At 35.3% G+C, this 15,951-nt stretch overlaps 1 protein-coding gene and 1 pseudogene across 5 annotated transcripts; one reads left to right on the plus strand and one right to left on the minus strand.

Moving 5' to 3' along the window:
• On the plus strand, positions 1-7,904 carry LOC129880331 (RNA-binding motif protein 25). Of its 5 annotated transcripts, none has more exons than XM_055954320.1 (8): positions 437-569; positions 1,147-1,232; positions 1,974-2,247; positions 2,377-2,529; positions 2,974-3,415; positions 3,562-4,206; positions 4,296-4,879; positions 7,513-7,904. In XM_055954320.1, exons 3-8 carry the CDS (start codon positions 2,026-2,028, stop codon positions 7,762-7,764), a joined length of 2,298 nt encoding a protein of 765 aa, XP_055810295.1. In that variant the 5' UTR covers positions 437-569; positions 1,147-1,232; positions 1,974-2,025; the 3' UTR covers positions 7,765-7,904. The 5 variants fall into 5 exon arrangements, with proteins under 5 accessions (XP_055810292.1, XP_055810295.1, XP_055810296.1 ...); XM_055954321.1 differs by having other exon boundaries at positions 1,994-2,247; XM_055954317.1 differs by lacking the exon at positions 1,147-1,232 and having other exon boundaries at positions 1-569; positions 1,994-2,247.
• Positions 7,905-8,643: 739 nt separating this feature from the next.
• On the minus strand, positions 8,644-10,326 carry LOC129875514 (serine/threonine-protein kinase STY8-like; annotated as a pseudogene).
• Positions 10,327-15,951: the final 5,625 nt, after the last annotated feature.

A 15,951-nucleotide genomic window follows, 5' to 3' on the forward strand; every position in this document is an offset into this window, starting at 1 on the left:
AACAGCCATTTTCTTTTCTTCCAGTAATTCTAGGGCTCATTCTCAAACTCACAATCTTCGGCTCCTAATTTCCACATCCATGGCGGATTCAGCTCCTTCGCCGGAAAATCCCGCCGTCACTAATTCTCAACCACCGATGGAATCCGATATCCAAACTTCCCAATCAGATCCATCTCCGGCACCGTCGTTATCTTCACCTCTGCCACCACCTCCGCCGTCGATCCAGCCTTACTCCGCCGTACCTACGTCGTTTCGTCCAGCGACGCCTCCAGCACCTCTACCTGGTGTTGGTGTAACTCCTATGTTCTCGCCTCTTCCTAACCCTAACTTGCAGCAGCAAACATTGAATTTTCCGAATCCTTCTGTTCAGCCTCCTGGAGTGAATTCTGTGCCGCCGGCGATGATTCCGGCACCTACAGGTGGTGCTGGAGCTGTTCAGATGGGTTCGGCGCCGCAAATTATGCCGCCTTATGCTATGCCTGGACAGATGATGAGACCGTACGCCCCCATGCCTAACGGTTACCATACTATGCCTCAATCTGCTCCACAGGGCGCCATGCTTCATCCCGGTGGGTTTTTGTTTCTTTCTAATATGTACAGTCACTTGGATATTTAGCAATTGATGCTGCAATATTGATAGCTGAAATGATAGATTGTGCAATGTATAGTTAGCGATTACGATCGCTGTCCCGCATTTACACACTTGTAGCAGTAGATGTAGTGATATCAAAAGGCGAAGTCTTTGTTTTAGTGATTAATTTCTTAGGATAGCTACTCCAGATTTGTGGATAGTCAGCACTAGATACTGCAGTACTGGTGGTCCTAATAATAGCTTTGACAAAGTTTATTAATTAGAAATTATTCTGTTGAGACTGAACCACTACAAAATGTTGTACACCAATATGCTTGTTAAAGGCTATAGAGGAATTACTGAACACATATCTCTGATTACCATTTGAACCTCGCATTCCTTAATGGTATACAATTACATGGACTATAATTGGAGTAACAATGGCTAGCGTACTTCTGTCTGTTGCTTTATTGTGTTGATATTGAGAGGGGAATAATATGGATGAGAGGACTTTGCCGTAGAATTGTATTAAAATTGGATAAGGGGTATCGATGACGAGATGTTTTCTCCTACAGTTTCTTGAATGGTTTCGGTGAGAAAGGTTGGAAGGCTTCATATTGCTGTTCATTAGAGACTACTGAGTACTCCAACTGCTTTTTTGGTATGAGCACGTCTGCTTGTTTTTGTTTTTATTTTCATTTATCATTACAAGGTCATTTGCTTTCGAACACATCTATTTTCTGTGAAGTACCAGAACTGGAGCTGTCTCACCATGGACATATCATTTTTCTATGTTATGTAATGTATATGCGTGTACTACAGTAGATTTCCTTTAGTAATAAAGGTACTACCCCTTTGTTGGGATCTTGATTCTTGAAATGCTGGCAGCAGACCTTGTTAACAACTGAATGCAAGTAGCCTATACGCCAAGGTATCATAATCTTTTCATTTTACCTGCTTGTGTCGTCTTTCCGGCTATTTTTCTGCTGTACATGATGATGTTAATGTTTGACATGTGGAAAGATTGTCTTAAAATATGTTATCATGGTATCAATTGCATTACTGATGATGAGACGCTGGAAGTCTCATCTTAATGTATTCAAACCTCGCAAATCATTCTTGGGAATTTGGACAGTTTGATCAGATTTCTTTGCAAGTGGATGCATTAGGTAAGCCCTATTCACATGTTGGTGATTTATGAAATGGATGCTATTATCTTAATCCTTCAGGTTATCTGTTCAGCTCGTGAGTGTTCTCATGCCTATGGTGCCATCTCATAATGCTTGTAATGTTTGGTAATAACATTTGTTCAGCCTTACAGTTTTCTTTCGTGAATGAGACGTTGGTGTTGAGTGTTAGACTTGTCTCTGCTTTGTAGGCTTGGCCTAATAAATATTCCTAGACTCCTTTGTATTTTTGCAGGAATTCCGCGTTATGCATCACCATACACACAAATGGCTCGGCCAGTGTTTCCTCCACGCCCACTAGGTGCAGTAGGCATTGTTCCTCCCTTGATGCGCCCTCAAATCCCTATGATACGTCCTCCAATCATTCCTCCTGTTGCTAGGCCAGCTGCCATTCCAAGCATTACTCAAACAGAGAAACCACAAACAACAGTTTATGTTGGCAAGATATCTTCCACTGTGGAAAATGAGTTTATGCTTTCTCTTTTGCAGGTGAGTGAATTTTACATTATCCTCCAATTACTTTTTGAAGGGTGGAACTTGGTTCTTTTTGTGTTTCACATTTGTTTGTGTTCCAAACCTCTAAATTTAACTGACCTTTCTGCTGTAATGTTTGCAAAGCTCTGCGGGCCTGTTAGGAGTTGGAAGCGTGCTCAAGTTCCGACAAATGGATCACTGAAAGGTTTTGGGTTTTGTGAGTTCGAGTCTGCTGAGGGGGTTCTCCGTGCATTAAGGTTGCTCAACAAATTAAACATCGATGGGCAGGAGCTGATGGTATAATTCTGTCTCCCCCCCCAAAAAAAAAAAGAAAAAAGAAAAAGAAAGAGTACACACATCCAACTGTCCTAAATAAATAACTACTGTTTTCTCATTTATGTCTGCACATTTTAGGATTATTATTGCGCTGCATGAAAATCTCACAAGTGATAAAATTAATTATGATACCATATCTTTCCATCTGATAGTGTGTGCCTTTGCAGCTCATCTGTCTACTAAATATTTACAGTATCTTCCCCCAGTGTTTGGCAAATATGAACATTTTTTCCTCTCTGCATGTATATTTTGACCAAGTCAAGTTATAGGTGCTCTCCTTCAAGTCATGTTATATCCCTAGCTTACTAAGTGATAGTGAGATTTCAACTATTTAACTTAGTTAGACTTGATATCATTGCAGTTAATTTCAACTATTTAACTTAGTTAGACTTGATATCATTGCAGTTAAATGTCAATCAAGCAACTCGTGATTTCCTTGAACGGCGGTATGTTGAAAAGAAAGCAGAAAGCTCAAAGAAGCCCAAAGAGTCTGAAACAGAAGGCGTTGAGAAAGAAGAAGAAAGTGCATTAGGTGGGGAGAAGAATGAAAATGCGAAGACGTCTACAGAACCTCCAGAGTCTAGTACAGAAGAATCAAAGCAAGATAGTGGTGATACAGCGAACAGAGAAAATCTCGATGCTGCTAACTTTGGTTTGGTCACTGACGAAGATAGGCAAGCTGACAAAGAGGCCTTGGAGAAGATCAAGGATATGATAGAGGAAAGGCTGAAGAATAAACCATTACCACCTCCACCTCCTCCTCCACAAACAGCTAAAGATGGTTCTGATAACTCATATATGGAAAACGTCAAAGATGGGGAACCTGGTAGAGATGCAGCAAAAAATGGTTAGTTTATTGGACCAATAAGAAGTCAGTCCGTTTTTTTTCTTTTGGATATTTTTCTTTTATTGCCTAGATGTCATCAAAAGATATTGGTGCTTTAGTCTTAATGCTTTACTGACAGTTTCAATATGATTTTGGAAACATTGCAGAAGAAAAAAATGATGATGTCAGTGAAAGTAAAACTTCAAGTGAACTTGAGAAGGCTGAGATTAACTCACCGGACCATCGTAGGCATGATAGGAGAAGCAGGGATCGGGAGAGGGATTTGAAGAGAGAAAAGGAAAGGGAACTCGAAAGGTATGAGAGAGAACGTGAACAAGAACGAGCCAAGAGAGAGAAGGAGAGAGAGTACAAGACCCGCGAAGATGACCGTAGGTACAAGTCCCGAGAAAAAGAGTGGGAAACAAGAGAAAGGGAGAGGGAACATTGGCGAAAAAGGGAGAGAGAAAGGGAGAAAGAAAGGGCTCAGGAACGCAAATGGGATATAGTGGAGCAAGAACGTGAATGTGAAGAGGGTTATAGAAAAAGGAAACACAGGACTAGTGACGAGGAGAGGAAAAGACGGCAGAGGGAGAAGGAAGATGACTTGGCCGACAGGGCTAAAGAAGAAGAAGAGATTGCTGAGGCTAGGAGAAGAGCAGACGAGGAACAGCAGAAAAAAGAGCAGGAGGAGGCACTGAAAATCCTTTCTGGTCATCTAGCTAATGGACGCGGAAAAGCTGTTTCATATGAGGAAAACAATCTTGATAGCCAAGATAAGAATATCGAGAGAGCTCAGGATAATTTAAGCCAGGGTAACTATTTTAGTTTATTCCTTTTAAGATTTATTGTTATGGCTTTTGCTCTATCTTTTTATTTGGTATTTGATTTAAAAAAATAACAGGTGAAGGAGTTGCACAAAATGGGACTGATGAAGAATCCGTGTTGGCAGCTACTGCTGCATCGGATATGAGGCATAATAGCAATGCCCCTACAAAAAGGTTAGAATTTGGCCTCCTAGGGTCGGGGAAAAGAGCTGCTGTCCTTTCTTTCTTCAATGCGGATGAGGATGAGGATACTCAAAAAGAAAAGAAAATGAGGCCATTGGTTCCAATTGACTACTCAGTTGACGAGCAACATATGGTCCAACCTTCCTCTGAAACATCGCCGACTATGGCTGCAGAATTTGCTAAGCGAATTTCAAATGTCAACTCTAAAGAAGAGAGGTCTGATGTAGAGAAGGAGAGACACAGAAGAACTCATGACAGATCCAGCCAGAGGGATCGGGACAGGCATGACGAGGAGACTAACCGAACCAGGGATGACAGCAGAAACCTTGATCATGACAGAGTTCGGGAACCTAGACCTGATAAGGTTAAGACGCCTGATAATCAGAAGCTTTTAGATGCAAAGCAATTGATTGACATGATTCCAAAGACCAAGGATGAGTTGTTCTCTTATGAGATAAACTGGGCTATTTATGACAAGGTGAGAAATGATCTGCACTGTTTAATCTCTTGCTTTAATACATGAGAAGGTTTCGTCGGATTATAGCAAATATTATCAAGTTATATCTTAGAGTTGTATGATACCCGGTACCTGCAACTTCTAGCCTGTTAGTGGACCTTTTGCTATACTTGGTAATGGCTCATCTTATGCAAGGAAATTATGGTAATAGGAACACAGCTGTGCATTTTCATATTGATGTGTCCCTGCAATTAATAGAAAGCAGAGTGGGAGGAGACATGAGAGATAGCACACCCACTCAGCTTCTAGGATTTGTGGGGAGGGCTTTTATTGCTATTGTGTTTGATTTTTGGGTAAGGTATCAGAGTTTCCTCAAGCGGAGCTTGTCCATATGTCTACAAAAATCTCTTTTAACTGAGATAATTTAGCCTAATTGCAGCCAAACATTTGATATAGGTTCTGCCCCCCAAAATAGCTGGTCTTTCTTTCCAATCACCTGTTTCCTTTGTCACTATTTTTATGTTTGAGCACAATAATAGTAAGAGCGACATGATGGTTCCTTCTAAATTATTTTCACAAGAAACGGAACTGATGAATGAGTTTTGGTAATTCTTATTTGCAGATGCCACAGAACTCCTAAGACATTGCATATTTGTCGAAATATGCCTGAGATGTATGCTAGTTCTAAAACTTAGGTCATTGGCTCTCTGGTAAATAAAGATTGGCTATTAATCGATTGAGTATAGGGTTCTTAGCATTAGCAATATGTATATTCATGGTAATTCTATAGTAGTGTTTTTATATTTTTTAAGGCATCTGCTTTTTGTGTGACTGTCTGAAAGTCCACGTTGGATTCAAAACATCTCATTAGGAGGAAGATGGAAAGTCAATTTGTCAATTGCATGACAGCATAAGGAGGTAAAATGGGAGGGAAAAATTTCTATATCCTGATGGATACAATTGAATTAACACATCCACTCACATGAGGAAGTAGCTTATGTATTCCTATTTGTTCTCCACTATTTGAATGTGGAAGACACTGTGGCTCTACTAGCGATTACTTTATAGTAGTATGCTCAATTTTTGGAAAGACATTTTGGCTACACTGTATGTGCTTCCCGAGTGTCCCTTGATAATAACTTTTAATAAGTTTATTAGTCTTCCTACAAGATTAGAAAATGATTCTTCTCTATTGAGCACCAATATGAGCCCGTTTGGATGGGCTTAAAAAAAGTAACTTTTATGTATGAAGTGCTTTTAGAACTTTGAGGTGCTAAAAGTTATTTTTATAAATAAACAGTTGAGTGTTTGGATAAAAGTGCTTAAATGAGGAAAATGATGTGAATTTTAGGATTAGAAAAATAAAAAGGGTAGTTTGAGAATTTAGTTAAAATATAAGGGATATAAAAGTAATTTTCATGTTCAAAGAAAATGACTTTAAGCACTTAGAAAAAAAAAGTTAGGAATCCTAACTTTTCAATTTTGACTAACTTAAAAAACTCTATGGCTTAAAGTTAGCATTAGGCAAACACATCCAAAAGCTAAAGCCCATCCAAACGGGCTCATAGTTGCTTTATTGCTGAATCATGTAATTAGCAATTAGATAAACTTTGTTCAGAAATTATAGAACTTTCTGAATATGATCACCGTATCAGCAGTAAAACAGAGGCGGAAAGCATAGAAAAGTGTTAAAGTGCCTGTTGGGGCTTCAAGTGTAAAGTGCAATTAAAGCATGAATTTTTGTATGCAAGGAAAAAATCACTACAAAACCTAATGACAATTTGTAGATCAAAAGAATTGAAAAGCAAAGTATATTAAGTAAAAAGTAAAAAACCATGTTTATCAAGTTCAATCTATTTTGAATTTTAGATTCAGATGCAAGTTGCTAATTTTGTCTTGGTTTCTCACGGAACTGTTTATTCATGAAGTTTGATGAATAGTATGCTACTTTGTCATTAGTGCTATCTTCTTTAGGAAAAACCTATAGATATTGAGACCCACTCCACTGCCAACTCTAAACCACAGGTTTAGCGAGGCGAAGCGCCTAATCTGTGCAGCGCCAAGCTTCAGGGCATCAGGGTTTAAGCATACCTCAAGAGGGATAACACTATTGCACGTTAGCTCCTAGTCTGACCAGATGCTTGAGTGAGAAGAATATTGAGCTTGACCGGGTAGTTGACTGAAAATAATATTCAACTCTTTGACATGTGGTGAGGACTAATAGGAATATAGGCATCCCAAGTTCCTGATCAAGAGGCATCCTGAGTTTTCTGGTAAGATTCATGGCAAGAGAGTACTTTGGCTTGTGAGAATTGTTTTACAGCAAGAATCACTGCTTATAAGTGGACATAAAATTGGTCGCCTTCCAGCTGTTGTTGATATTAAATCCCCCTTGCACCCATTAGGAATGTTAACAATTGCTAGTCGTGTAAACTCTGCATCTAGCACTTTAGTTCCTGTTGGGAGTCCCAAGGTCCTAATAGACTTATTTCACTTGAAGCTGAATCTCTAGGCTAAAATAACTTGAATTTGATGTTCTGAGCTTTGCCACGTTGTTACATTTTTTAGATCCTATCTTCTCTTTTCGGGGCATCTATTGTTGGTTTACTGGAGGTGTGAATGTTTATAGTTTATATCTGCTTTGCTTTTCACAGAATGCGTTGCATGAAAGGATGAGACCGTGGATCAGTAAGAAGATCACTGATTTTCTTGGTGAGGAGGAACCGACACTGGTAGACTACATCGTCTCCAGCACGCAAGAACATGTCAAGGCAACTGAAATGCTGGAGAGACTCCAAAGTATATTAGATGAAGAAGCTGAAATGTTTGTTCTGAAGATGTGGAGGATGCTTATATTTGAAATTAAGAAAGTTGAGACAGGTTTGGCTTTGAGGCCCAAATCCTAGTTTCAGTTATGTTCTCTCCTGTAACTTGGAAGCATATTCATTATGCTCTTGCTACTCTATCAAATCATTGTAGAACTGTTTTCTTTCAAGCATAAAAATGATAAATAGTTTAGGTCAAAAGTTGGTTATTCCAGCTTCAAGGTTGCTTTGTTTTCCATGTTTGTGCTGTTTTCTCTTACATATGAGAATCATCCCACATTTTTGACTGGAGGAAATTTCTGAGAAGCAAAGGCCACACTTGTGGGATCACAAAGGTGGAATATTTTATGCATGTGACAAGGTTTTTAGAAAAAATAGAGAGAGTTGAGAGTGCACCATTGAGGTATGTTTCTCAAACTAATAAGTGATAGTTTAGGTATGAAGTTCACACTCCCAATAATTTAGGTATGAAACTCAAAAAAAGGGATAGTTCACGTGTGTTTTTGACACTTGTCTCTTTTTATTTTTGGGACCGAATGTGATTTGGTCTGATCTAGTTCACTGTTATTATTAATCTTCATTTCTCAAACGAGAACTGTTTTACATTTTAAATAGAACTAGATATCATTATAAAAAAGCTGGATGTGTCATAAAGATGTTGCATACAAGCATGTCACATTTTTCATGTACTTTAAAAGCTAGCACAAGTACTCTTCTATTTCTCATGCATTTATGCTATTGTTTTCTGCTGTGCTCTATGCTCAAGAAAGAATTTTTGAAGTGGTTCCATATTAAACTTATGAATCATGAGAGTCTGCGTGTTCAATTTTAGATTGTTTGCAAATCCAATTCTTCTTTCCTCCTATACAACCTTTGCTGTAAAATGATAATTGATCTTTTCAAAGTATGATATTTTACAATTTGGGGTGAAATGAGCATGGGACTTTTGAATTGATTGCAACTGTAAAGAGAAAGATGTGGTGGCATTTGTAACATGAACTTTTCTTGTGTTGAGCTTTCCGTGAGCTACATCATGTTATTTGATATTGCATTACAAGCGTGCCGCCTTTGCCATGTACTCTAGAACATTCACAAAATACAAACATCTGATTCTTTGGGTGGGTATTAGAAATACGTAGTTGCAATATTGGAATCCCAGAAATATACATATTGTAACATAGACATCATTTTGACATATTTTCAAGAGCTGAACTATGATCATCTTGGTCAGAAGTTCCCTACCCCCTAGCTAATAAACCATGTGGGATATGAAGAAGTCCCTGTTCATAGTTTCAGCTTTGTGGTCTTCACTTCTGGTAGCTGTAATATCGAGCTCGATTGATCGATCAATTATATAAACTCCTCTGATTGCTCTTTTTTCTAGGCATAAAGCAAAACATGTGCTTTTGTTGTTGTCTTCCTTTTGTACTTGTCTGAATGGCTTCTTTCATCTCTGGCCTATTTTGTGGCTTTATATCCCAACATTACGACAATGCTCTTGGATAACATTTTGGTATCTCAGGCCTTGGATCCTGAAGTTCACAAAACACCTCGTTAGTACATCCTTGACATATAACAATAGGTATCACATTTGTCCTTTATATTGTTAGCATGTATATAAAGTGTCGAGTTTTTAACAAATTAATGGATCAATAAAAAGGGAGTAAGTACCTTGTAAATTTGATGTGAGATTTTACTATGAGGAATGTGGTCAGGGTATGGATCTAAACAAGTGTACATTTCCCACAAGCAAATTACAAAGCTGTAAACGTCACACTTATGGTAATATGATGGAATATCACTCAAAACCTGATGAAATACGAAACAAATAGAAAAAATTAATTAGTCTTACTTTACTTTATATTTTTAAGTTATCAAATTAGACTTATTATCGACAATTAAATGTTGACGTACGTACCTCGGGAGCCATATAACCGATAGTGTCAGTTGTTCCAACCATCATAGGAAGATAGTTCAATCCAAGAGATTCCAAAATCAATTATCTTCACTCTTCCAGTTTTGTCAAGAAGTAAACTTCAGTCTTCACATCTCTATGAGCAATCGTTTTAGAATGAAGGTAACTCAATCTGCAATTATACATATATATTATTAGGAGAAAAAATATTCAATAAGCAATACATATTATAGTTTTAACATATCGTTTACTATGTTTATGGATGAACATTATGTTATTCACAACATACATACCCTTTAGCAAAGTCCAATGCAAGTTGGACAATAGTATTCAAAGGCAGCTTCTTCTTCATTGTGTGTTTTGAAAGGATATAAGTAGCTACACCAACATATTCCACAACAATGCAACATCCATTTACTGCTAGTATTGCACCTTTTTGACATTTCATTTTTATCTCTGACATACTGTTCTTCTTTATTGCTCCAATGAACTACACAAAATTAATATATTTAATTGTGATAAGCTAATTTGCATGTAGGCTAAAAATGAAAAGAATGGAGAACTTGGAGAATATATCAAATAAATCCTTAAATAGATGGAAACTTTACTTTAATTTGCACATAAATAAATAATATATTATAAGGAAAAAAGAGAAATTAATTAAGTAGGTACGATACCTTGGCAATATTGAAGTGTTGAAGATTGCACCAAATAGAAATTTCTTGCATGAATTCCTCTTCCATCAATTTCTTTTTTTCTATTAAATTCTTCAATTCATCTCCCACATCAAATACTTTAACTGAAATTCATCAAAAGAATGTGTATTAATTAAAAGTCACCAATATTTTGTTAAATACATATTACTTTTTGAACTTGTGATACTAAAAAAATATAATGATAACAATGGTAAAATTACAAAGATTGAACCCATCGGAAAGTACTTTAGATAAATAGGGTTAGAACTAATTTTTTTTTTTGGTTATCAACATATGCATAGCACATGCAGTACTATATATATACACTTCTTAATCTTTTATTGCTATCAGAAGAGACTTTTGAATTATCTCAAATATACATAGTCTATACTAGATCGTGCTAAGCACGGGCCCAACACTACTATTCTAAAGTATTTTTTTTCCTATGAGACTTTGATGCAATCTTCTGTTGATTAAAAGTTAAAAAAGAGCAAACTGCACCCATGCACATATTGAGCAAGTAAAAACTATGCTCATTAAAGTTCAAATGCATAAAGATTGGCATACAGGCAGCGCCAGCCATGAATATATGCAACTTATTGATGCTTGCACTAAAAAAGTAGACATGCTAATGTCATTTAATTGGACAAATGTCCAGCACAATCATATGTACTTGGCGTTTTCTCTCTATATATAGGAAAAAATCAGACTTAATAAGGAAGTGAATCACACCGCAACACGATAGGTCAGAAATTGGAATTACAAGTAGATTTGAGCCATCAAAGTGTTGGCCTATTTAGACCAATTAATTCAAATGGTGGGCTTGTTGTTTTTTCTATGTGCAAAGTGAAGCCGTCAAGTAGGCAATGATACAGCAGAAAAATGTAGAAGCAACTCATTAAAGAAAGAGAAATTTAGTAAAAAGCAAGACCTATAAAGATGAAAAGATTTTGCTAAGAACGTTTTAAGAGCCAATGAGGCACTCCTTGCTATTGGATTCATGACATATCATTCTTTTGTAACTTTCTATGTTGAAGTCCTTCAAATCGCAAAAGTTTATATGAAGTGAAAGTAACGACAAGTGTGTCATATATTCATAAAGTTCTACTTTCAACATAATGAAAATAAAACTAGTTACTGCCACCCACAAACAATCTAAATTTATATGACTTATTTTTCTTTTTAGTCGATCTAAAAAAAAATACATTTCTATAATTAATAACAATTTAATTTTAAAATGCTTATTTTAGTCCTAATAAAATGATTTATAGCTACACAAATATCTATGACTGATTTTCGATTATAAGTTTCAAATGTATTTTTCTTCTTTCTTAAACCCTATATCAAGTCAAACTATATCATATAAATTAAAACGGAGGGAGTAAGTAGTACCTAGTTTTCAACGCAACTGAATAAGCTGCTGATCTCAAACGAGAGCCTGGTAACACATATCCCAGATATCATCAGGGACTACACATGATCATCTTGTCACAGGTTGCCTATGTGCCACCAATTAATCCTATAGGAGGATCAAGGCCCATGTACTTCTTTATATAAATTTTATCGTTAGTGACGGAGTCAGGATTTTCATTATCAGGATTCAAAATCTGAAGAAGTGAACACATGAATTAGTCGAAGGAGATTCAACATCTACTATATATATTTGAAAAATAATTTTAACCAAATGTATAAATAGTATAATTTTCCGCCATTTTAGAGCTTCAAAGCTCAAATTTTAAAATTCAACTTGGGGCAAACATGAATTGTTTTGAGTGAATAATATATCAAAACATTCGAAACATGGAGAAGAGCTCATACCTAAAATTTGGGACAGTTTATAGGAGATTTGAGTTGGTCGAGATTGAAAAAAAATTCAACAAGATGAACTGCGGCAATGTATAAATATTTGTATAAACAATGTATATGCGATGTATATATATCTTTGATACATAATAATACATTATATATATATATGGATATATACTATTTATACAATATCAATAAATTACAAATAGATGTGGGTCATTTTTGTTTATATTTTTTAGTCGCCTGTAAAGCTTAAAAAAAAACTACTAAGTAATGAACTACCTAAATATTTACTAATTACTAAATTAGATTCTGTGATTTTGGGATAGAGTGTTAACTGCACAATTGCTTATACAATATTCAAACTTGCTAGGCATCAAGCCATAGTTGTCCATGGATATATTATTATGCCAAGGGACAAGATACTAAGAAAATTAAACTTAGAAGAAAATAAAGTGGATAGTTAGTATTCTTGAAATACTCTATATTCTCATTAGAGAAAACTCCTATCTTAACATTATCTAAATTTTAGAGTAACACATTGTCTTATTTTAAAACAAAACGAATATGGGATAACTTATTCCATTACTATGGTATAAATGATGGAATAAGTTATTCCAAACTTGATAATCAAACAATACACTAAAATTTTATCTCTGAACTATTTTTTTATCCTATGACTATTTATTTTTATTCCTCACACCAAACTGTTGTGATTCTCTGATCACTATGAAGAATATTTAGAAGGAAAAACAACTCTATTTCACAAGAATAGAATTACAGAGAATTTACACCAAAAATTTCTCTCTACAAAAAATCTCACCAAACACTCTCTTCTTCTCACAATCTCTTCCTGGATTGTATTTTTGTGTGTTCCTTTACAAGTGAAATATAAAGCCCTATTTATAGCTTTAAAAATGTGGTTGGTGGCTGAATTTTCCATGGAGGCTTCAAGAATGATGGCTGATGGCTTCAACAATGATGTGCAACTTCAATTCTAGAATGGGTTGGTGGGCTGTTGAACATATCAATTCCCCCCTTCAGCTGCATTCCAACACAACTACTATCTAAAAGTTATTCTAACTAAAAAGGAATGTAAGATAAATAAATTGAAACAAAAAAGTAGTTCAAAGGAAAATATAGGTGTTGGTGTTCGGGTTAAGGAAAATCTTACTATATATTAGTTGATTGATTATATGAACTTGAATTTTGTGATCTTAAATTAAACATACATGAATATACCAAAATTTTATTTAATTTAAAATTAAAAAATTATCATTTTTTTTAATTTTTGAATGAATTTAAAAATGTAGAACAAAAAAATTAAAACTAATTTGAAAGCGAAATCATATATTACAGTGGAATTTATGTATATTCTTATGCATCAATAATATTACTCCATGCCCTTAATTTATATGACATATTTTTCTTTAGCGATTGAATAAAAGTAATATCGATTTCGTGCATATTTATGATTTGACATTATACCTTCAAATTGAATGTTTTATTAAATAGAATTATAATTCATCATCATTCAATTAGAATCAATCTAAACCAATTCATCTTATTATGTACAGGACTCGACATTGACAATTATAAAATAATCGACCAGAAAGATCATGAAGTTTCCCCCTCTTTGTAATTTTAACTATCATATTTTATCCTTAATTTATTATCACATAAATATTTATAAAATTTATTGTCTTATCTTGACTTCTTCTTTGTTGTCTCCTTCTTTCTATAATAAGGGCATGCGACTCACCATGATCGGTGTCCTTTCTTCTGACTTCTTCATTAAACAAGGCATCTTTGATCATAGACATGGTAAGATTTTCACCTGGAGCTGTATTACTGAGAGAGACTACTAGTGTCTCTCAGCTATCAGGAAGAAAACTGAGAAGTAGTAGGGCTTGCATCTCATCCCCGAGCGGCATGCCAATAGACGATAATTAATTTATCAACCTCTGAAACTCATTGGTATGTTCGGAAACTGAAGTTTCGTGCTTTAACTTTAAATTTACCAAACGCCTCATCAATAGGGCTTTATTTCGAGCGGTCTTGGCTCGATACATCCCTTCTAACTTCATCTAGAGGGCATACACATCTGTTTCTTGTGCAATATGATGAAAAATGCTATCGTCAATCCATTGTCGAATTTGACCGATAGTTTTTCTGTTTAATTTCTTCCACTCTGCTTCTTTGTAAAATCAGGGTTTTTTCCTTTTTCTTCTATGGGATCATACAAATCTTTACAACTAAGGAGATCTTCCATCTGAGGTCTGCACAATTTGTAATTTGTGACAGTAAACTTTACTATAGCTCCAAATAATGATGATGACGCCTCTTCTATTATATCTTAAAAATAGCTTGGTCAAAATTTTAGAGCAAAATCTCACCAAACAGAACTCACAAACGCGTCCGGAATGGTGAAAAATGGTAAGATTGACTCTTTTTGGGTTAAAATCAGACCTCCAGAAATTTTTCAAATTTTCACAAAACTATTGGGGTTAAATTAAAAATATACTAAACTTTTGAAGCAAAATTATAATTTCAGTAACTCTAGGGTTATTTCATAAAATTCAGAAAATTTATGATGACTACACGCTAATGTGGTGCTGACTGGGTGTGATGTGGCTTCTGCGTGGCAGGGTTACTAGGCGCTGACATGGCGCTTCTGATTGGTTGAAGTTGGATGATGTGGCAGGTACTGTTCACTTTCTTCTTCCTCTCGACAGAAAATACACCAAAAATACAACAAACTTTAAACGACCATAAGTTCTTCGTTTTAGCTCCGTTTTACCTCCGGAAAGTTGCGTTGAATTCGTATCGACGCAAGAAATCTAATGAAGTGTTCATGTTTTTGAAGAAATGCAGCTCTAATTTGAAATTTTTGTGTTCCAATATTTCTCGACGAACACAGAATTAAAGGCTCTGATACCACTTGTTGTGATTCTCTGATCACTATGAAGAATATTTAGGAGGAAAAACAACTCTATTTCATAAGAATAGAATTAGAGAGAATTTACACCAAGAATTTTTCGTTACAATAAACCTCACCAAACAGTATTTTCTTTTCACAATCTCTTCCTGGATTGTATTTTTGTGTGTTCCTTTACAAATGAATTATAAGGCTCTATTTATAGCCTTAAAAATGTGGTTGGTGGCTGAATTTTTCATTCAATAATGGAGACTTCAAAAATGGTGGATGATGACTTCAACAATGGTGTGCAACTTCTAAAATGGATTGGTGGGCTGCTGAACATATCACAAACGACCCATGGTGTTCACTGTTAGGCTGCTATGGTACAAACTTCAATTCGATCCCTGATTGATGATTTAATTTAAGAAAATGGATTGACTTTTTATTTTTATTTTTTCCCTTTTCAATTAACCAACCAAGTTGATCGATTTTCTTTATGCTAACTAAGGGTGATGGTTCAGTATTTAGTTTGAGATTTTTAAATTTTGGATTTCGTAATTCAGTAATTAATAGTTATAAATAGATATTAAATATCAAATTTTTAAATTTCGATTTGGTATTTTGATAATTGATAAATTAAACTTCATTTTGGTGTGGTATTTGGTAATACCGTATTGAAATTGTAGCCTATTGTAATACAAAGTTAATACTGTTCCTCTAATTATTTCTATTTTTCTATGTGGAGGCACAATATAATAGAAGATCAACAAGTACAAAGAGATTAAGAAAAATAAATTGACACAACTAAAAGACATATGTATTTGGGTTGTTTATATTTAGTCTTTAACTTTCTCTTTGCACTTGTAGTAATAAGTAATGGACCTATTGATATGTGACTTTGATTAAGTAAATAATTCGGTATTCGAGAAATA

The sequence above is a fragment of the Solanum dulcamara genome, chromosome 2 (genome assembly GCF_947179165.1).
Source record: "Solanum dulcamara chromosome 2, daSolDulc1.2, whole genome shotgun sequence".
NCBI classification, from domain to species: Eukaryota; Viridiplantae; Streptophyta; class Magnoliopsida; order Solanales; family Solanaceae; genus Solanum; species Solanum dulcamara.